At 36.8% G+C, this 23,048-nt stretch overlaps 1 protein-coding gene across 6 annotated transcripts in view; it reads left to right on the top strand.

The window, feature by feature from the left end:
• The window catches only part of RBMS3 (RNA binding motif single stranded interacting protein 3), a gene marked incomplete at both ends in the record, with an annotated part of 625,037 nt that overhangs the window by 193,183 nt on the left and 408,806 nt on the right, over nucleotides 1-23,048 (top strand). For all 6 annotated transcript variants that reach the window (XM_084247514.1, XM_084247510.1, XM_084247513.1 and 3 more), the window contains one exon: nucleotides 4,128-4,186. In XM_084247514.1, coding sequence (XP_084103640.1) covers nucleotides 4,128-4,186 — 59 coding nt within the window. The remainder of the gene's footprint in view (nucleotides 1-4,127; nucleotides 4,187-23,048) is intronic.

The following is a 23,048-nucleotide window of genomic DNA, read 5'->3' as shown; positions in this document are numbered from 1 at the left end:
CACACATTATTCAGTAATTTAGCCAGATATGTTTTCTAATATCAGATTTTACTTTCCACTCATGGATGGCATAAAGAGAAATTTTTAAGGTCTGGCTGGATCTAAAACCTAAGAAGGGGAAGACTAAGTATTTGAGATCATGTAGTATAGGAATATTTTTCCCTCATAAGTATCTTTTTTTTTCTTCAGAATGTATAAAAAATTTATCTTTAGCGTAGACAGTTTTTTTTTTCTTACTCCAATCTATGAATATACTTTGATAAACTACAAGAAGAGAAGACAAATATAATTTTTCACAAGCATGTTCTATTGGAAGTTTTGTGTTCTTGGTGGTTTGGATCTTTAATGAAAAATGTCAATTTTATTTGCCTGTATCAGTTGTTGACTTTGCCACACATAAAGAACAGTGAATCAGTCACACAGGAACAACCTGTTTGCTCTCATGAGAGTTCAGACATGAATGGGAAGTTCAGAACCTTCTCTTGCTGTTCAAAGCCTTTTCCAGCATTGCAAAATAATTGTGAGTGCAGAATGTTGTAACTGAGCCAAGAGATGAAGTCACCTGGGTCAGAATGGAGGCTGAATCAAGTTAAGTTGTGCCCCATCGCTCTGTGGTTGTGCATGATTGGAAAGTCTCACCCAGACTGTAAATAGGAAAAGGGAAATGAAGAAACAGCATGATTTGCTCTGGGGTATAGGTGTGTATGTGATTTTCCATTTATAGTTGTAATACTTTCTGGGGGAAATAATTTTTATATGTTAAAAAAAGTCACTTGCCAAAATATTCAAATGCTGTCCTTAATGAAGCATTTTACTTTTTTTTTGTTATGAAAATGATAGGTATTGTTTATATACACTAAATTTAATGAAGGCGAAGACGCCCTTGTTATAGTGATACAGTAAGACATTGTGTACACTGGAGAGTTAGAGCCCCATTGTGAGATGTAATTCACTGTGAGATACAGTCATTTTTAATTCCATCTTTTTTAAGATTTATTTATTTATGCAAGTTAGAACTGGGGTCTAGGTCAGAGGTGTGGGGGTAGTAAGAAGATTCACTTAATCAATATTTAAGTAAATAGATATATATCATTATAGATGATGATCTGAATATTCACTTATGACTAAGTACGACTAAGTGGGAAGCAGTACATTTAGATCAATTGAAATACACTGCTGAGGGGAGCAGCGGGCAAGACAGGAGAGGTCTGCTGCGCCATATCAGTTAGATCCCCGGTTGGGGCTTGAACTCAGGCCATCGTGGTGATAGTGCTGAGACTACCCCTAGGTCACCATGGAGACCCTTTCCTTTTAAAAGACAGAACTAAATTTTAATTTAAGAAGTACTTATACAAAATTTCAGAAATAGCTTCAAAAACCAATTAAGAAGGATTTTTGTCTTAAGGGTTTGTGTGACTGATGTGACATGGTTATAAATGACCTAATTACTCTCTGGTTTTTTCTTCTCATCTACCATAATAATGCTGTGTGTGGGGGGGGGGGGAGGGGGAGCTTGCATCAAAAATTTCCTTCTTTTTTGTCTTCTGTAAGATACATAATTTGTGAAATGTCTATTGGCCTGGATAGCTTAAATTAACAGGCATTACTATAGTTAATGGGTACAATTATGGTACCTTAGACCATTGTAGACTGAAGTAGCTGCTGAAGTACATTATTTTACTGGTTATTTTCCTCAAAGAGAAACCCTTGAGATGAAATAGTGTTTGAAAGAGAAGCTGTAGCTGTAGGTGTGTGTTAGACAGAGAGGAGGGTGGAAGATAAGGGATTTTGGAGGAAGTGCACTTGTATGGTAATTGATATTTTGGTAATATAAAATAATTAGAAAAATAGCTTTGAACTTATTGGTAACTTTATGTAAGTATAGTAAGAACATAGTTAATGAAATGACTCTGAAAGATACGTATAAATTATCATTTTAGCAAATAACTTTACTTGCTGAATGTCTTAGTGGAAGATTTTTGACAAACTAACTTGTCATGTTGCCATTGTCATTTGGAACAGAATCTTTATCCCTTTTACTTCTTATCTAGCACAGAGAATGCCTAGGATTGGAGACATTTTTATATAGCAGAGAACAGAAGAGAGTAATCGGAAAAGAGCTAATATTTGCTGAGCACTCATTTTATCCTAGCCAATAACTCTGAGTTAGACACTAATATCATCATCCCATATATTTTAAAGTAGATGTACATAATTTTAAATAATCAATATTTAAGTAAGTGGATTTATGTCATTATAGATGGTGAACTGAAGCAAAGAGCAAGTAAGACTTCCTCAACCAAATATACCTAAACCGAACTAGGATTTGAGTCATAGCAATTTGTAGCCAAGTATATTCTTTTAACTACCACTCCACTGCCCCAGATCATAATACCTCTGTTCACAAAGACATGGAGGCTGATTGAACTAAAAGATTTGATAGCTAGCACTCTCTATTTTAGAGCAAAATATTATAGTTAAGCACTGCACCAAACTTTAAAGTTCCACATTTAAATAAGTCCTTGCTATTGCTTTCACAAATTATGTGATTTTGATCAAGATACTGGTCTTTTAGACTATACTTTTTAAATCTGTGAAATGTAGTTAACTGTGGCATTACCATTATAGTAGTACAGGAAATGAAGTGGTGCAAAGACTACAAGTAGCAGGCAAAACGTGCTCAATTCAGAATTGAACAGCTCCATCTAGTTCTGAGTAACCTTAATAAGAGAGGTTTTTTTTTTTTTTTTTTTTTTTTGTGACTGGTGGAAATAATCTCAGACCCCTTTATCTGATTATATAAAAATATTCCTATTTTTCTTATGACCTACCAGTAGCTCAGCGCCTCCTGGAATGATTTTCAAAGATGTAGATGGAATAACATCTGCCATTTTCTAGAGGACCCTCAGTCCATTTTTTGGTCAAAATGCCTGACAAATACAGGCAATGGCATTTCTAGAACTATGTCATTACCAATACCAGAATTTTAGCTAATCACCACCAAAATGCTCCGAAGAATTAATGATATGGCAAAGATTGATTAGGAGTGCAAAAGAAACATTGGTGATAGGGAAGCTGGTTCTTTAAGACATTGGGCTGTTTAATATTTCCATACATTCTTATATTTGTTCAGAAACATAGCATTGAAAGAAAATTTGCTAAATATTTTGTGACTATGGCTCAAATCTGAGCATAATATGAACTTTCATAAACTTCACAGTTGAATCCACATTATAGATTCTCCAACTCGAAGGACAGGGTTTTAAGAATCATCTTTAGCTCTGTCATTTCATTCCTTAGGAAACAGGTCCAAAGAAATTAAGTTTCAACCCCCATCTTTTTGAAAACCAAACTTAGACTAGATATTCTACAAGAGAAGGTATAATTCAGAATATATTTCTGGTGGATATTTTTGGTAAAAGATTTGTAGATCAAGTTGCATTGGTGCCAGATGCTGAGAATAAAAACTCAGTCCTTATCCTCCATTAATTTACACTAGTGTGTGTGTGTATTTATTTATATATACAATTATATATTTATTTATATATATTTATATATAATTATATGTATATAATTATATATATATATATATATTAGTAGCAAAAATATTAAGTCCCATTTATCCTAGAAGCACTGCTAGGAAATCTCAATATTTCATTTACACCTCTCTCAAATCCTGAGAGGTGTGTATTACAATTCTCATTGTTACAGATGGATAAACTGCCGAGGAGAAAGCACATTCTACTGCTCAGGGGCTCAGCACTAAGTTAACTCCAGAGTAGGACACCAGCCGTATTCAACCTGGCACCAAGGTCCATGCCTTTTTCCCTGAATCCACAGAGTGCAATTTACTTTGATCACAATCACCTGCAATCCCCTTTCAGCCACCAGTGACAGACTGACAGGTTTATTTTTGAAGGTTCAGCCCAGTGATTACGTAGGGAAGCACATTCTCGAGTTGTAAAGAAGAACTGGTGAAAAGAGATCATCCAGGTGTGAAATGGGAGTTCAGAGCTTGTTTTCTTGGTTTATTGCTGCTCAATTGTGTGTGTACCAATGCTCATTAAGGTGTTTTAAGTGTCTTCATTGCGTACAATAACATTGATTTTTTTCTCTCTCTCTTTCAGGTATGGAAAAATTGTATCCACAAAGGCAATCCTTGACAAAAACACAAATCAGTGCAAAGGTATGTGTAAGTACATCTAGCCCTGGAGCTCTTACTTGTGCTATTGGATTGACGGCTCTTGCATGGCAGAGGGCCAGGCACCAGCTGCATAAAGATCACTGTGTACAGTATATGGCAGGCATCTTTAATAATGCCACGGCATTGAGGAGTTGTATTTCTAGTAACATTGCTCATTAATTTTTTTCATTAACAAACAAAATGAAAATCACAAATCAGAACAAGTATCAAATTGCTTCAGCATAAAACTAAATTATCTCCTAACAACTCTGGGTTGTCTGATTTGAATGATATCATCAGTGATGCAAATTGATTTCCTATATAAAAATGAAGAACTCTGGGGAAAACTTGCCCATGCAAAACACATTTTAATCTCTCTGTTCTTTAATGCTTTAGCAACATTGGTTGACTAGGAATGAGTTTACTGATGGGCCCTTGTGTCTAAGCGTCTGCTCTAAGAATCTTACAGGATCTCAGAGTTGGTATCTTATGAAGCCTTCTTTTCTTTTCTTTTTTTTTTTTTTCCTGGAAATGTTTTTGAAGCTGTTTGCCAATATCTGTGGCTCATGTTTCTTCATGTCTGGGAATCCCATTTTCTTTTAAGGGTTGCATAACATTATTTGTGAACTCTATATGGTCTCTCTTGAATGAGTTAGTTTTTACTGGCAATTGGAATGCTTTTATAACATATGTTATTTGCTGTAGCTCTAATACAGTCTTTGTTATAACTCTGAAATTAAGTAGTTTGGTAGAGCCAAGAATGTTCAAAGCACTGTCCCTATTTCAAATACATATAAAATATGCACAAGTTTTAGGAATGGACAGTCATATACTCCACATATGTCCTAACCTCTTTGGGTAATGGTAGTTAGGTTCCATTCAGCAATAACAATAAAAAGCATTTCATGTCTCCTATAAACTAAAAAAAAATGCTCTAAGCTCTTAGGTACTATAAGACAAAGAATAACAAGACATGGTTTTGTTAACTGATAGTTCATTTTTTAGTTGAGGTAGAAACCACCAAGAGCAAGAATGATAGGATTTCTTCAACAAAATCAGTAAACTAACCCTAATATATTTATTAGGATCAACATATTAACCAATTATAAGAGTATAACAGAGTTACTTATAACATGTGTTATTCGCAAAATACTGGCAGGACAGAGTATGAAGAATATTGGTTGTCCATGTTTTTGAGGCAAAGGAGAATGAATGAATGAACTTGGAGGAGGTTGAGGTTCAGGAGACAGAATTTTAGATTATAATGGAGCAGACCCATATAACTGAAATATAAAAATGTACAGGTGTCAATACCGGTAAAATGAAGGGGTCAAACTTTTGGAGGCTTTTGAAAAGTTATCCTGGATATTTTAAACTCATTTATATATGCAGCCCCTAATAGTTTTTTTGACACCATATGATTCTGTATTTTGGAAAAGTAATAGTGATAAAAGTGAGTGAAAATAAATTGCAAAGGGGAGAAACCTGAGGGAGAAAAACACAATGTACATTTGAAATTCATATTTATGAAGAAAATGAAAAGGGTTACCCCTCACTAGTAGGGAAAGAAAAAAGAGATTACCATGAGAATTTTTGAATTTTCAAGGGTACAATTGAATATTTTTTGTAAAGGTAAAAGAAACAGATGCACAGAATGAAGCCAGAGTTATGTTAGATTGTTGGGAAACATGGATGTACCCTTTTCTAAGGTCAGAAATCCAGATGTGCTATTGCTAGGTTTGGGGGAGAGGGTTGTCAGTTATGCATCAGACATGCTGGTTAGTGGTCATGGCATAGCATCCATATGGGGGATGTCAAAGAAGAAGCTGCAGGAAAGCCCAAAGCCACAGTGACTGCAATCAAGAGAGTAGATAAGAACCCCAAAGGACAACTTGTCAACGGGGACTTGGATGGAATACATTAGTATAGGCAGCTGCAGACTAAATCTTGGATAACATACAAGAACAAAGCTGGGTCATGACTAGGGGACATAAAAATGTTTGTTTTAAGGTGGTAAAAAAAGAGATGGTGGATTATTATCTGCACATATCTCCAAATCTGATAGGTTGTCTTACCAGACAACAAAAGGAAAAGACAGTTCTGGGAAAAATTGAGCTGGCTCCAGTTATAATTTGGTTGTTCTTTCTATGAAACCTGAATGGCACATGGCTGTGTATTTCTTTGTTTTGGTAAAATGATGTCAGATGAAACAACGTCAGATGAAAATAATAATGCATTAGGAGGGAATGTTCTGTTTCAATCCTTTTAGTAATAGGCAGAAGTTGAGTCCTTCTTGACCACAAGAAGGCAAGAAAGAGAAAGAAAGAGAAGGCAAGATAGAGAAAGGGTGAGTGAGGTGGCTTTTTCAAAAAAAATCACTCAGAGCATCAAGTCTACCATAAGTGAACACAAACCTGATTTGGTCTTCTCAGAGACACTTGCTTCTGAATTATTTGCCAACTTTGCCTCCACATGAAAGCTTTGTAATTAAAACAAAATATTACGAGGACAAGATTTATTTATTTTTTGTTTCTAAAGATATGGTGTGAATTCAGTTTTTCATGTTCCGGTGCACATGTGGCATTTTATATCAAGTTAGTGCTCATGAGGTGGGAGAAAGTACATGTGCTAGTCTCCTTGAGATGAAAAGAAAAGACATCAAATTAACTGTGCTGTATCAACCCAAGAGACATTTGCTCTGTCTTAGCGTGTGAAAGGAAGGCTTTTGTTTCCCCTATTGTACCCACAACTTCCACCCTCATAGGTACAGTAGGCTGGCCTGACAAACACTGCTCTCCCTTCCAGAAGGGGTCATGGGGAACTCTTTCAACATAACCTCTGTTTTCAAGACTGTTCTTCCTTGGGTGGTGGCTGTGCCTGTAGCTTTCATTCTGTATAATATGGCAACATAAAACAAAACAGTCACCGTCAGGCCAAAATGACCAGAAATTACTGAACAAAGCAGGCAACAGCTCCAGATGGACAGTAATGAAAAACAGACCGCAGTTCATTCAGATCCTCAAACACAAGGGCCAAATAAAAGCTATTGTACGAGTCACAGAGATTTACACAGCTTTGTTTTTCTGTTTTTTTGTTTCCCATGTGTTTTCCTCCTGGGCCCATTGTATCTGCTAATTTAAAAAGTCAGGGAAAATTAAAGAAAGGAAGCCATTGAAAATGAGGTGTAAATCGTCACTGAATTGACTTGTCTCTGCCTTTTCCTGCTTTTAAGTTGGGCTTCCTCTAGCGCTGCACCCCCGCCCCTTGCCACTCCCACCTTGCCATTTTTCTGACAGGCTGTGTGTTGAGAGCGCAGGGAATGAGTAATGGATATTCCATAGAAAGTTTCCATGCCTAATAGCCATAGGATATAAGAGTAGTCAGCATGTGCCAAGCACGCCAACTTCTAAAAGTTTGAAATACTCCTTTCTGCCTTTGTTGTCACTGAATGGTTGAATTACATTTATGGAAACTTATGTTGCCTTTAACATTTCATTGGACTTATAGAATCAAAGTTTGATTGAATAATTAACCCAAAGTTTTGAAATCATCCATGAACGATAGCATTCATTCTTTGTTTTTTTAAAGATTTATTTCTACATACAAGAACTGCGGTGTCGGCCAGAGGTGTGGGGCATGTGAGGATTCATGGGAGACAGAGTAGGGAGCAGAACAGACAGATCTACTGAAATGCACTGCTGAGGGGAGCAGCGGGTGAAACAGGAGAGGTCTGCTGTGTCATGTGGGTCAGCTCCCTGGCTGGGGATTGAACTCGTGCTGCAGTGGCTGGCTGTAGCTTGGTAGCCCAGGGAGGCCCTCATTCATTTGGTATTAAAATCATAAATTATTGTTTCTTCTTTAAGAGACGTAAGTCTGCCTACTAGCCTCATTCTACAGAAAAGAGTAGAACCCACCTATATCTTTTCAGGGAGGTGAGTGAATGGATCCATTTACCAGCTCTAGGTTCATGACCATGTTAGACATGGTTTGTAAAAAGTATTTTCAAAGTACTAAATATGAGGCAATATGCCTGGATAAGTTTAGAATTAATCGGTTTTATTTATTATTGAATTTTCTTCACTGTTCTTTCACAGGGAGTATTTATATAGCAAGTGAAGAAAGTGTGGAATTCTGAATTTAATCCTGGAAGGAGGGATGGTTTTATACTTTGTCATATTTTTAGGTAGAGTCATTACGGAGTATGAGGCAGCCCCCACCTATGGATCAACTAGTAAATGACAATGCCATGCACCTGGGGAGAATGTAGATGTGTCAATGTAACTTTTTGGTTTCCAGAAAATAGCACATGTATCCTGAACTGCTCCAGATGGGACCCCAAAATGGTAAAGGAAGAAACTAACCACCATGGAAAGTTTCTTTCCCCATGTCTTTTATTTCTCAAAATCAATGCACACTAAAAGAAATGTTCTGTGAAATTTATGAGTCCGAGGAATTCCATTTTGAGAGGAAGAGCCACCTCCTCCAGGTGGGCTCACAGTCTATTGAACAGGAAGCCCATGAAGCAAAATGACCTGAAAAACACATTTATTTAATTTTCAAATAATGGAATTAGGTGAGAATGGTGGGGTGGGGAGAGGAACAGTTCACACAGAGCACTCAATGGATTTTCCTTGGGATTATGAGGCATTTGATATTTTCAAAATTTGTTTTGTGAATTTTGCTTTAGTTCAGTATTAATTTTACCACTAGTCACAGGAGATGAACATATAAACATGTATTTGTTTCATTTGGTGTTGATATCAACCTTTGTTTTCATTTCCAAAATAGGTAGTTTGTATAGTAACTTGGGTAAATTTCCACTGGGTATCAAGTGTCTTATAGGTAGCTTTAACCTGGAATTAATATCCTGGACCTATTTTGGGAAAATGCCAGTTTTTATAGTGCAATAGACAGGGTTAGACAACTTTGAATGCTGTCTCCAACTTAATTGGACACTACAACTAAAGCTATTTCCCTTGTGAAATATGATCCTTCCAAATCTATTATTTTTAATGTCAAAATATTAACTATTTCAGAGAGGATGGTGATGATGATGCAAGGTTAACTTTGAGAAATCTTTGAAATAAATGTAAATCAAAAAAATATATGTTTTGAGAGATACAGGGCTGCAGAGATTTTAAGAGTATTTTATAGCTCTATGTGTACTCAGTGTTTGTAGTATTTGCTTGTAGTACTCAGTAATGCTAGAACAAATTAGTGTGTATGCAAAATTAGAATATTATATTCAGTTAATAAAATTTATATCAACTTGCAATATTATATAAACCAATATCCTTACACAGATATGATTTCAAAACAGTACAGGTTTTTTTCAAATTAAGAAACACTTAGTTCTCCAAGGATTTTTCTAATTGGAGTCTATACTGAGAAAATACCTAAATGATACTCTTAGTTTTGTATAAGTTACATAAAATCTCTAAACATCTGTTTCCTCAGCTATCAAATTAGGTTATTTATACTTAGGATGAAAATATAAGTCTTTTCAAAATTACATGAACCATGTTTGTGATGTATCTAGCACATATTGCAGGTAAATTCTTCCTTGGCCTTGGCCTTGGGTTTCTTTTCATAGGAACAATATTGACTAGATTTCCTACATATCTCCCACAGTTTAATACAGTTCTGAGTATATTTTAAGTGTTCAAGGAATGCATATTTCTTGATTTGACATGTTTGTTGAGACTGACTTTGTCAATAGCAAAAAGCATCAATACTCAAAGGACATTTCTTGCATAAATTTTTGGTATTGGCTATATGATAGCCCTCGGGATGTTTCAAGCCAATGGACTTGATGTCTTTGAGGAAAAGCACATTATGTCACTGAGGCAGGTGGTGGAGTTCATTCAAATTGACTTAGATAGGTTCTAGGGGGGAATGCGTCTTTACTCACACTTTGTACTACTGTTCCCCTTGTAATGTTGTTTTACAAGTTCAAAGGGATCAAGGGAAAAAAAGCCTAATGTTTCTTGCTTCTTTAGTGTTTGAAACCATCACAAACCATATTTTTGTAAGGCATGGTTAATTGCTGCTTGATTTGATGTCTGCCATGTTTCGTATTGACTTGTTGCTTATTCATAATGCTATTAGAGTACTAAAGGTTTTTTTTTTTTTTTTTCCTTTAGTAAAGACATTTGAGCAGTCTGGAATGCAAAAAGGGAACTCATGCATATGACTGAAAATATTAAAAAAAAAAACCAAAAAACCTTAAATTGAATTTGAAAGATGAGTGATGTTTTGTTATGGTTTTGCAAGTGGCTGTGACTTCAAATGTCTTTTTACCCAAAAAATATTGGTGATATAAGATCTCTATATCACATGATTATTTAAAAAACAGGCATGGTTTCCTCCCTGCAATGTGGGATAAGAGAACAGAGCAAGGTTCCGATTTAATTTATGCTGCTTCTCTTAAGAAATGAGCAGCTCATTTTATTTAATTACAAGATATCCAGATAGACCTGTTGGTCATTCAGTTTATTTAATTTTTTAAAAGATTTATTTATTTATGTATACAAGAGCTGGGGTGCAGGACAGAGATGTGGGAAGGGAGTGAGGATTCACCAGAGACAGAGTGGGGAGCACAACAGGTAGACTGACTGAAATACACTGCAGTAGCAAGACAGGAGAGATCTGCTGTGCCTTGTCAGTCACCTGTGTGGCTGGGGATCAAACTCCTGCGGTAGAGGCTACAGATAGCTTCATAGTGTTGAGTCTTAACCTCTTGCACCACCAGGGCGGCCCTCGGTCATTCAGTTAAATCAACCCTGAAGGAAAGAAATCTGTATTCATGATCATCTTTGGAAAGTCCTTTAATGCTACTTTGAAAAATACAACTTCTTTTAAGAAGAAATAAGAAGCATAAACTGCAGAGATCATAACTGTTGGCTTTCTTAGGCTTTGCATACTATGGGAAAGGTAGAAGCTGAAACAAAAGAATTTAGGGAAGCAATTTTAAAGAACATGCTAGGCTCTCGGTTTAAGAGTAAAGTGAAAAAGAACCATATTTGATATTGCAGTAAATGAAATCATGGGGCAAAATTCCCTGGAAGTACTCTGCCAGTCACATTGAAGTTGATGTTTCTGGATCATTTTAATTATAATAAAAAATTAAAGTGATGATTGTAACCAATTATTGAGGAAATAAATGAAAGATATGATAATTTTTTCTGAAATGGAAAATTGCATGAAATAGAATTCAGAGCCTTGGTGTTAAAAATACTATTAAAACATGGTGGCTAAAAGTTTATTAAGGGTGCTCATGAAATATGTTTGAGTCCTAAGGGTTAAAGATGAGGGAGTATTTAATTTCATGTATAATTTATAAAGGAATTATGGTTATATCTTTTCATAGAAGAGTTGGTAAGGAATTTCAGAATAATATGTCTAGAGGAAAGCCTTTAAATTTTTTGATAGGGCCTCTCTGGTGATGTAAGGGGTTAAGACGCAACCTATGAGGCAGTCTGCAGCCTCTGCAGCACAAGTTCAATCCCCAGCCAGGGAGCTATCCACATGGCACAGCAGACTTCTCTTGACTTGCCTGCTGTTCCCCTCAGCAGTGTACTTCAATCAGTGTACCTGTACTGTTCCCCACTCTGTCTCTGGTGAATCCTCTTACACTCCTGCACTTCTGGCCTGTACCCCATCTTTTGTATGCATAAATAAATAAATAAATCTTTAAAAAATTTTGATAGAATTATATGTATATAATATATCCAACATGATGATTTTTTAAAAAGATTTATTTATTTATGCATATAAGAACTAGGGTACAGGCCAGAGGTATGGGAGGTGAGAGGATTCACCAGAGACAGAATGGTGAACAGTACAGGCAGATTGACCGAAGTACACTACTGAGGGGAGCAGCAGGTGAGTCAGGAGAAGTCTGCTGCGCCATGTGGGGAAGCTCCCTTGCTGAGGATAGAAATCCTGCCACAGTGGCTGCCAATAGCTTTATAGGTTGCGTCATTACCCCTCCGCCACCAGAAAGGCCCTCCAACGTCATGATTTTACTTACAAATACATCATAAACTTGTTACTATAGTCCTAATCATTAATATATCATCTCTATAAATGATTGCTGTATGTGTGTGTGATAAAAGCAGGTTAAATCTGTTTTCTTAGGATATTTCCCATACTTAATACTCTATTATTGACTTCAGTCATCATATTGGGCATATTTCTAGACAGTCACCCAACATCCAGCAACTTTGTCTCCTTTGACCAGCATCTTACTACCCCCCTTTTTTCTACCTGTTAAGTCTTTCTACTCTGTTTCTATGTCCTTGACTTTTTAAAAATTCTAAATGTGAAATCACACCATTTTCTTTCTTTCTTTCTTTTTTTTTTTTTTTTTTTTGCTTTCTTTGCCTGGATTATTTCACATAGCATATTCACTCTATATTCATCCCTGTTGTTACAAATGGCAGGGTCTCTCTTTGTTAAAGCTGAATAAAATTCCTTTGTATTGTCTACATTACTGTTTTCTTTATTCATTCATCCATCAGTGAACATTTATGTTGCTGCCTTGTCTTGGAGATTGTGAATAATGCTGGGGTGAAAGTGGGGGTGCAGATATGTCTTCAAGGTACTGATTTAATTTCCTTTGGTTATATACCTGAACTTGTAATGCTGAATCATGGAACAGTTCTATTTTTAGATTTGAGGCATCTCCATACTTTTTCTTTGTAGCTGTATCAAATTACAGTGCATCAGGCTCCCTTCTTCTCACATCTTTGCCAGCATTTTCTCTTGCTTTTTTATAATAGTCATTCTAACAGGTGTGAGGTTATATCTCATTGTGGTTTTGATTTGCATTTCCCTGATGATGAGTAATTAGTGATGATAATCTTTTTTTTTTCATATACCTGTCTGCCAGGTATATGAAATTGCATGTCTTCTTCAGAAAAATGACTATTTGAGTAATTTGCCTAGGTTTTTATAGATGTGTTTTGTTTTGAGAATTTTTTTAAGATTTAGTTTATTTATTTATGCATACAAGAACTGGGGTATTGGCCAGAGGTGTGGGAGGATGAGAGGATTCACCAGAGACAAAGTGGGGAACAGAACAGGCAGACTGATTGAAATACACTGCAGAGGGGAGCAGCGGGAGAGATAGGAGAGGTCTGCTGTGCCATGTCGGTGAGCAACCTGTTTGGGGATTGAACATGTGCTGCAGTGGCTATGGCTAGCATCATAGTGTTGTGACTTAACCCCTTGTGCCACCAGGGAGACCATGTGTTGAAATTTTGGGGCTATAGAGTAGTATGAGTTTCTTACGTATTTGAAATATTAACCCTTTATCAGATACATGGTCTTCAAATATTTCCTACTGACTAAAAGAAAACAAGTCTAAGATTTCCATATGGAAAGTGGAATTTTCTCCAATCTGTCTCAGTTTCTACAATTAATTCAAAGCAAATGAGAGTAACTTCACATAAAATATTTATCTATCAATTTTTTATCTATCAATTAACTGTAATTTTATGTGTTAATACATTGATATATATATATATATATACACATTATTCTTGTGCTATTACATGTGTATGTTGGTATGCCTGTGTTTGTATGTGTGTTTGTGTTTGTGTGTATAACAGGGAAAATATTTATGACAGACTTGTATTCTGAGGTTTAAAATTCATTATGTAAAGTTTCATCTGACTGTTTTAGTTTAGTAGAACATAATTTTCTTAAAGAAACTTTAAGTTAAATTTCTATAGTTATTGTAACTACGTTGCATTATATAATCCAAAGAAGTCCTGGGGAAATTATTCTGCTTTAGATAATGGTCATATTCTTTGTGGTTGCCTTCTATTGTGAGTGGATAATATAAGACAAGTAATGAGTTTGCACTGCATATGCAATTACCAAATTAAAATTCCTTTAAGCATTGATAAAGTGTGTATGTGTTTGAAATCTGTGTGAAAATTTAACATTTTTATTTTGCATTCCCTTCTTTCTACCTGAAAATATTATGATCCATTATGTCCAATATGGACTATTAATACAGTTACGTGTATCCTATTATGCTATCCATTCAGTCTTTCTTTTCTTTCCTTGTATCCTTCAAAAGTTACTAGTTTTGAATTAATCCTTTGGCTCCGCTTCACATTAAGCAATGTTTTCAAAAAAATCATACAAACTATAACATTTTAGATAAGACATTTCCAATTTACAAGTGACCATCTGCAGACAATAAAAAGTCAACTTGATACACGATCTGGTGAAAACACCAGACGCAAAGCACCCAGAGAATGTTTAATCTGTTTGGGTCCTTCTTATGGAACCTCTATTAATCCACAATCTTGTGTAGTATCTAGGTCTATCAGGACTATTGGCATTCACCAACATTTTTATCTTGTGTTTCTCATCGGAATTCCCTTAACCAGAAGGAAATAAACTCTTCAACCTGCTTTTCAGCAACCTAATGACTAAACAATCCTGAGGCCAAGAGGATAAAAAAAAAAAGTCAGTGAATCCCAATGGCAGAGGTCAGAGGAGTCAGGAATGTTGTCTTTGGTTCTTGGGTTTATTTGCCCAGGAGAGATGACCTACTTAATACTCAGTAAGTAATGAGTTGATAGTGAGCAGGGGAGCCCTGAGAAACATGGTGAGAAGTAGATATGGTGGCAGGAAATATATTTATACTAATATTCTCTGTGACTCAGCCTCAAATAGTTATTCAGTCTACAGTAATCTAGTAGTCTTTTGGAACATTCCTGTAATTTGTCAAATGGGCACATTTGTCCAGTAAAGGAATGTGGTTTGGCTACAACACAGCATGGAAGTATTTCAATGTGAATGCTTCTTAGTGGAGTTTAAACCACTTTTATTTTCTTCAAACCAGCCCACCTCATCCACTGCTTGGCCCCTGAAGGCATGTACATCTTCAACTTTCAATAACCTTTATTATTGTTGAATGGGTATTGATTCTATCTGAGGGTTATTACTATCCCCACTTTACAGATGAAGAAAGAAACCTGGAAATGTGGAATAGCTTGCTAAACCTCCTTTAGTCAGCATCCATATATAAATCCAGCAAAGCCTATCTCCTCCCTGGAAATAATGCTCTTAAGTAAGACTAGCAGCGAATGATCTTGGATGTTGTTAATGACAAGCCTACACAAACACAATGCTTTTAGCTTTTATAAAGGTGGACAGTTTGAAGAAAATGTGCAGTAGTTCTACCCACTGGCTTCTATCCCACTATAAATGGTGTTGATTGGGGTTCTAGTTCTGTTTTATCAATTCCTATTGATATAAACGAACGTACAAATTGTGCCTTGAAAGTAAGACACCTTTGAAAAATTTTGGGTCACTTTGTTTCACTTAAAGTCTTTTTCTCTTTTTATATTTTGACAATAGTTTTCTGTTAACTTCAGTTTTGTACTTAAATTATATTGGCAGATGCCTGGCCTTCTATCTGTGTTAACTTTAAAGAGAGAAGCAGTTTAATCAATTTTAAGTGGAAAAATATCACAGAATTATGGATAGTGGTAGGAAGACAAAGTGTAGTCAATAATTTCCCTTTCTCTCTGGATTTAGGATGAGGCTTTTGCTTCTTCTTCCTTTTTTTAAAAAAGAAAGATTTGTTTATTTATTTATACAAGCACTGGGTATAGTCAGAAGCGCAGGAGGGCGAGAGAATTCACCAGAGACAGAGCGGAGAGCAGAGCAGGCAGAAGGACCGAAGTACACTGCTGAGGGGAGCAGCGGGCCGCAGGAGAGGTCCATGCACCATGTAGGACCCTTGCAGGCGGCCAGGGTCTGGCCGGGGATCGAACCTGCACTGCAGAGGCTGCGGGCAGCTTCCCAACCCAGCACTCAAGAGCTGCGCCACTGTGGAGGCCCCTGAGGCTTTTGCTTCTTTGAAGGGCCAGTGTGGTAGTTTTGACACAAACACTCTCTTTCATCTTATTTAAGTTCTGTTTGGTTTGTCTTCCAGATTTGCTCATGGGGATAACGTTAAGACCTCTGAGGAGGCTACTCTATCCCAATTACTTCCCAAGCTCCCTTCTATTTTTTAAATAGCTTTCACTTAGTGTGAAGTGTGTTTTTTGGTTATTATCTCCTTGAAGGATGAATCCAGGTATAAACAACTATTTTCTATATGGATTCTGAAGTTTTATTGAAAAAACTTTGAACATTTGGAATTTATCCATGAGTCAGTTTTTGTAACAAAACATCCAAGTCGTTGCTAAGGCTAGTTTTTCCCTTTTGAATTTTTTTTTTTCTCAAAAGGTTTCTTATAGAGTTTTCTATTTCAAGTTGCCTTCAAATCTCCTACTGCAACCCCACGTTTGCCTCATCTCTCATTCCCTTATTTATTTTAAAGAAAACTTGAATGTCTGTGCTCAGTCTTTTCAACAGCTCTTTCACATGCTTTATGTACTTGAATTCCCCCTAGAACCCCCTGTCCAAATGTGAATCTGAATTTTTATAGGATTTTATAGAATTGTTGGAATTACAACTTTTTCTTTCTTGTCTAGTCCCTGCTACATATATATCTCAGGCTTAATGTTCGACTTTGAGTGCCTGGGCTAATAAATAGATATTACTTATGGGAACTGTTAAGAGAATTAGTTTCCCTTTCCATCACCATCATCTGTATTTAGTCTGTTTTGTTAATGGGGTTTTTACAGGAAATAGCAAAACATCAGATATGCCATTTCATATTTGGAACCAAAATGACATTGCTGGCAGGATATGGATGCATTTTGTCAGTTTCCTTATCAAGCTGAGTATGGTTATCAGTAGGTATCTATTAAGGTCTATGCTTTGGGCATTATCATATTCTCTATGGCATAGCACTGATGGTTCTCCATAGGCACCAGATAGCTTTGGCATTGCCAGAGTTACTGGAACTTTATTTAGTACAAACCTTTGGATTTAACTCAAGAGTTAAATCTTTGGGGCTTCCTGGTGGCGCAGTGGGTTGGGACGCAGCTCTACGAGGCGGTCCACGGCCGCTGCAGCACGAGTTCGATCCCTGGCCAGGGGGCTGCCCCAATGGCACGTTGGACCTCTCCTGTCTCGCCCTGCTGTTCCCCTCAGCAGTGTGTTTTGGTACATCTGCCTGTTCTGCTCCCCACTCTGTCTCTGGTGAATACTCTCACTCCCCATACCTCTGGCCTTGTATGCATAGATAAATAAATCTAAAAAAAAAAAAGACCTAAAAAAACCTTAAAAAAAAAAAAAGAGTTAAGTCATTACCTGAAGCTCTGTGTTGCAAATGATTTCATTTGGATTTTGTTCTCTAAACAATTTGTAGGTGGTTGTATTCAGAATTCCCAGCCCTCATTAGCTAACTGCACATGTGGAAACACAGAGGCGGTGACCTTCACATCCACTCCAGAAATACAAACTTGGTCTCTAAGTTTAGAGAGGAAATGCTTCCTTCTCCCTAGCCAGGAACTGGGACTGATGTTGTGCCCAGGTTACACATATGTCAGAGCTGTCCCAGCCAGTAAGGAAAAAAATGACCTCCCGGGTCATATGTGTGTCACCAAGACTTGCCTGTGTCCTTCCTTCAGGGGGCAGCAGCTCACTTAACATGCGTGGACCTCTTTTTTTAAAAGATTTATTTTATTTATTTATGTACACAACAGCTGGGGTGTAGGCCAGAGGTGTGGAGGGTGAGAGGATTCACCAGGACAGAGTGGGGAACAGAACGGATGGATTGATTGAAATACACTGCTGAGGGGAGCAGCAGGCGGGTCAGGAGAGGTCTGCTGTGCCATGTGGGTCGGCTCCCTGCCTGGGGATTGAACTGGTGCTGCAGTAGCTGCTAATAGCTTCATAGTGCTGACTTAACCCTTTGCACCACCAGTGAGGCCCCTCTTGAATCTTTTTTTAAGTCACAGAATATGAATCTAGACATAGTGAAAAATGTTCATAATTGGTAAAATCATGGATGATTTGTCTGAAAAATGAAAGCCAAGTGAAAACACACACATATTAAGAGGGTCAGTGGATCGATACCTTATTTCTATCAGTGTTTTGTTTCTTTTGTGATTACATTTCAAGAGTTACTAAACTTTACAGCCCTTTGAGTGAATAAACCCAAACATATCCTTTTTTTGTAAAGAAATAATAGTTTAGGTGTGGAAAAGCTAAATATGTTCATGTAATCTTTGCATAGTATTGCTGAACACTGGGAATGAGCCAACATGTGCAAAAATAGAGATGAGGAAATGCACTAGAGTGTTTTACAAACATTCAGAAAAATAATTGTTAAGACCATCAGGCAGCATGGGAAACTAGACAGAGTATGATAAATTAGAAAGAGAAAAAAATAGAAAAATCTATGTACTCTATACTATTAACTAGGTCAAATCATCTGATATTTTTGCTTGATAAGTACAGTTATTGGTTGACATAATACATTAAAAATAGAAAAAAAGCAAATTATAAAATTCTATCTAAAATATGACCACGGCTCTGCAAAAATTAATACATTCATAAGAGTAAGGACTTGAAGCAGTGATGGAGCAAGCAGTAATTATAAAGATTCTTCATATAATGAGCTATTGATTTTTGAATTTCCATTTTATGTTTGTAATTGTGCTGTCTCAACAATAATGAGTATAGTAGTGTCAGCATAATTTAACAGTATTGAAATGCAACAAAATGGGAAAACTCATTTACTCAATAATGAGAAAGTTTAAAGGTATGTATTTTCATTAAAATTAAATCATAGGTGTAAAATTTTGTGTCCCTATTATTTGAAGTGAGATATCAAAAATGACAAACTCTTAATTACTTATCAGAGAATTCAAGTCCTGTCCATACACCAGAAAGCCAGGGATATTGCAATCTTGTATAATGTGAATCATATAAAACTCTTGAACTAGGGAGGATTCACATTTTATTTTATTTTTTTAAAAGATTTATTTATTTATATATACAAGAACCAGGATATAGGCCAGATTCGCGGGAGGATAAGAGGATTCACCAGAGACAGAGCAGAGAACAGAACAGGCAGACTGAAGAAATACACTGCTGAGGGGAGTAGAGGGCAAGACAGGAGAGATCTGCCGTGCCATGTGGGACCCTTGCTGGCTGGCTGGGATTGAACTGGCACTGCAGAGGCTGCAGACAGTCTCACAGCATGGCACTCAACCGCCTGCGCCACCAGGGGAGGCCCAGGATTCACATTTTAGACAATGTGATGAGCCTCGCTGGAGTTGTACAATGAGCATCATATGTGAATATACTGACACCCCTGCTCAGTTATTATCTTTTACTATATACCCAACCATCCCCAATTACTTACACATCTTATGCATAGGTGTTTTGGTATGTGTTCTTCCTTCAGTGAAACATCACAGCTCCCATTTAATAATAAAACATTTACTGAGCAGTTTCTATGCACAAGAACAAAGAGCTTCTGTACATCATGGTGGTGTTTTCCAAGTTATTGTAATTATCGTCTCCACTTTATAGGTGAGAACGACAAGGAACTTGTCCAAATGTCCACAGTTATAAAATAACAGATGTGGGATACAAATTCAAGCCTGTTTTGTTCTAAAGCATGACCACTTCATCCCTTGCATGCTATCTGTCTCTTATGCTGCCTCTGTGTTCTTCTTTGACTTGCAAAATGCAGCAGATAAGTCTTCAAAGCTTCTCCTTCCCCCAATTCCAAATGACTGAAATATCCTTCCTCTGCCTTCCTTACTAAGGATCTTTGTTATTCCAAAAGTCTCAGCAGCTGTTAGCAAACTGGATCTAATAGGTGATTTTTCTTTTTTCTCTTAGACCACAGACTTATCAAAATTAGGAATTATATACTTATTTAGAAAAAAAAATCACATTTTATTTATTTCTTGTTCATTTGGCTTAGTACATGCTTGACACATGAAGTAGTTATCCAATGAATGTCTGGAAGAAAAAAGTAATGAATGGCTTCACCAAATCTCAGGTTCTTGATACATGGATATAATATCAATAAACCAGCATGCATGTGATTTTGGTTTTAGAAACTGTGATAAGATCATTGCCATTTATCACACAACTACCAGTTCTTATAAGAACATTTGGACTCAGGGTACTTTTGCAAATACACTGCCTTTTTTTTTTTTAAGATTTATTTATTTATACAAGCACTGGGTACAGTCAGAAGTGCACGATTGTGAGAGAATTCACCAGAGGCAGAGCGGGGAGCAGAACAGGCAGACTGACGAAGTACACTGTTGAGGGGAGCAGAGGACATGGCAGGAGAGGTTTGCACGCCATGTGGGACCCTCGCAGGTGGCCGGGGATCGAACCGGCACTGCAGAGGCTGTGGGCAGTTTCGCAGCCCAGCAATCAACCACTGTGCCACCGGGGATGCGTTACACTGCCTTCTCTAAAAAATGATTTAATCATATGAAGTGTCTGTTTTAAGCCTATCAATGACTTGTTATTTCATCCCTTTGCAAGACTGAGTTCCTTAGTGTGGGTTTAAGGAACCTCTATGATATGGATCAACTCATAGTACTTTTCACTATGTTTTAATGTGTACATTTAATGCTCAACTGACTGGTCACTTTACTCTCTCAACACATCATGCTTACACCACCTTTGCGTCTTTTATCAACCCAGTTGCCTTTCCAGAATACCTTTCTTTGGTCTTCTCCCATTCTAAGCCAAACTGAGATTACTGGGTATTTTCAAATTCTATTTGCCAGTGAAAGGCTTCTCTATCAACATTAGCTCTTAGTAAATTATCTTTTCTGTGAATTCTTACTGCCTTTTTCAGATATCTTACCACTTAATGTTGCCATTAACTATAATATAATAAATAAAGCAATGCTTTCTTTGTAATGGCATTGTTTCCCCTGCAAAATTAGTAGCAGACACCATGCATTGCTCTTGTTATTTAAAACCAGAGGTATTGAGTTGCCACTAGGTGCAAGGATCTGTTCTGCATGTTTTGCAAACATCATATTAGGAAAAGATTAGAGTTTTCCTTTAGTTAATGACAAAGGAGAGAATCTTTCAATGGAGTAAGAGAACTGATTAAAGTGAAAAGTTGGTTTCTAAAAATCACTGTGGCTTTTTAATTTAGCAGTTATCCTGATAATGCATTGTATTTGAACAGACACCAATATAAAGCTAGTTATGTGCTCAGGTGTTTTGTGTGACTTGAATTGACTAATTAGTGACTTTAATATTTGGAATATAACATACATGGAGAGCTGTCTTTATTCTACTCTGATAGTTGGTGAGTCTGTATGTTTGCTCTACTGATAATCCCATGTCAAAAGACCTCAACCCTATATTTAGCCCAACACTGCATGAGTTATAAAACGAAACCTGGAAAAAGAGTTTGAATCTGTGGGTATAAAAAAAAAAGGAAAAAAAATAAAAGTATAGGACCTACTCGTAGAATCATAAAGAATAACACCTTTTTCACCTTATTTGGAAATAGTGCTTAATCATTTCACCATCTATAAAATAATAACAAAATGGGATTTTGATATTAAGAATTGAAGGTTGAGGGTCTCACTGTGTCTCGGGAAAGAATGAAAACACATTTGTCACAAGACTAACTGAAAACAGAAATCTGCTATCTGTTCACGGTCAGAGCCACTTAGCTGACACCGTGCTCCTTCCTGGCTTTGGAAGTCCCTGGGGAGCAAGAGCTGGAAAGTAGAAGGTGAGCTTTTCCAGCAACATTTGGTTTAAATTTATATGCAATTAAAATTCTTATGTGATGGTACTAATATATTTCCTTACTTTGGTTTTAAAGACATTAGCTGTTTCTGACACATTTAGCTAAAGCCTCTCTTTTCATGTAATTCCTAGTTATTTATTCAGATATTAAAAATAAAAATAAAAGAGATAAAAAATGGGAAGGTCTACCCCATGGAAAGCTTATCTCTCCCGTGCCTCATAGACAGTTGTTAGATTGTTTAGCAGGTGGAGGGTTGCTTTATCATTTTTTGTGTATGCTGGTTTGTTAATGAAGCACAGATTTCTAAGTTGTACTGATAGAGCTGAGCATTGAGAAGGGTTTGTTCTTTAGCTGGAGCACGTGATGAGGGTGATAAGTGAATTTTCACTCACCTGACATAGTTTGAATTTACTGGTAATTAGAGACTAAACATTGTGGGAATCCTTCTTAAATGTCGTAATTAAAAACCTGTAAAACTGTCCACAGGTATTCCCAGAATAAGTAACAAAAAACAGCCTTAAAACTCTTAAATGTGATACCGAGATACTAAATATACGCCATTTATTTACAGTTTCCCCTGTGCATTTTAATCCAACTTGCTTTGTGCTTCCTTTTCCACCCAGAAACCGATTCAAAGGCTGAGAATTAATACCTGAGACCTTGCAGGGAAAATAAAAACCCAAACAACCTCCACAAACCACAGACAGCAGTGGGGAGAAATGTAACACTTCCTGTTCCTTACCTATCAGTCTTGGACAAAAGCTGTCTAATATTTTAAATTCTGTGGCATGTGAACAATACAGTGTGCACTGCGTTTCTAACTTTGGTATTTAGAATGCATTTATATGAACAGAAGAGTATTCAGACAATCGATCTTTTCTTTATAATCATTTAGCAGTTCCAAAAGTCCTTAGTTGGAGGATATATTTGGAAAGTGCTGCTTTTCAGCTCTCAACACATTCAGGTAGCCATTCCGAAGCTGCTAAGGTTCCACTTGAGAGGTAACTTGCTATTACCATTTGTGCTGTGTGTCATAAATGGGCCCTATTATTTTCAGCGAGACCCCTTAGCAGCAGTTCCAAAGGAGCGGCTTGAGATTTGATTATACGGGTCTCTCTCCTGAACACATCCTTTCACATTTGACATTTACACTGGTTGCGGATTTTTATGTAACTCGTTAGAGAGCAG

Source organism: Talpa europaea (genome assembly GCF_964194135.1).
Source record: "Talpa europaea genome assembly, chromosome: 11".
Lineage (NCBI taxonomy): Eukaryota > Metazoa > Chordata > Mammalia > Eulipotyphla > Talpidae > Talpa > Talpa europaea.
The sequence above is the reverse complement of the archived record's forward strand: the minus strand, read 5'-3'. Positions and strand labels throughout refer to the sequence as shown.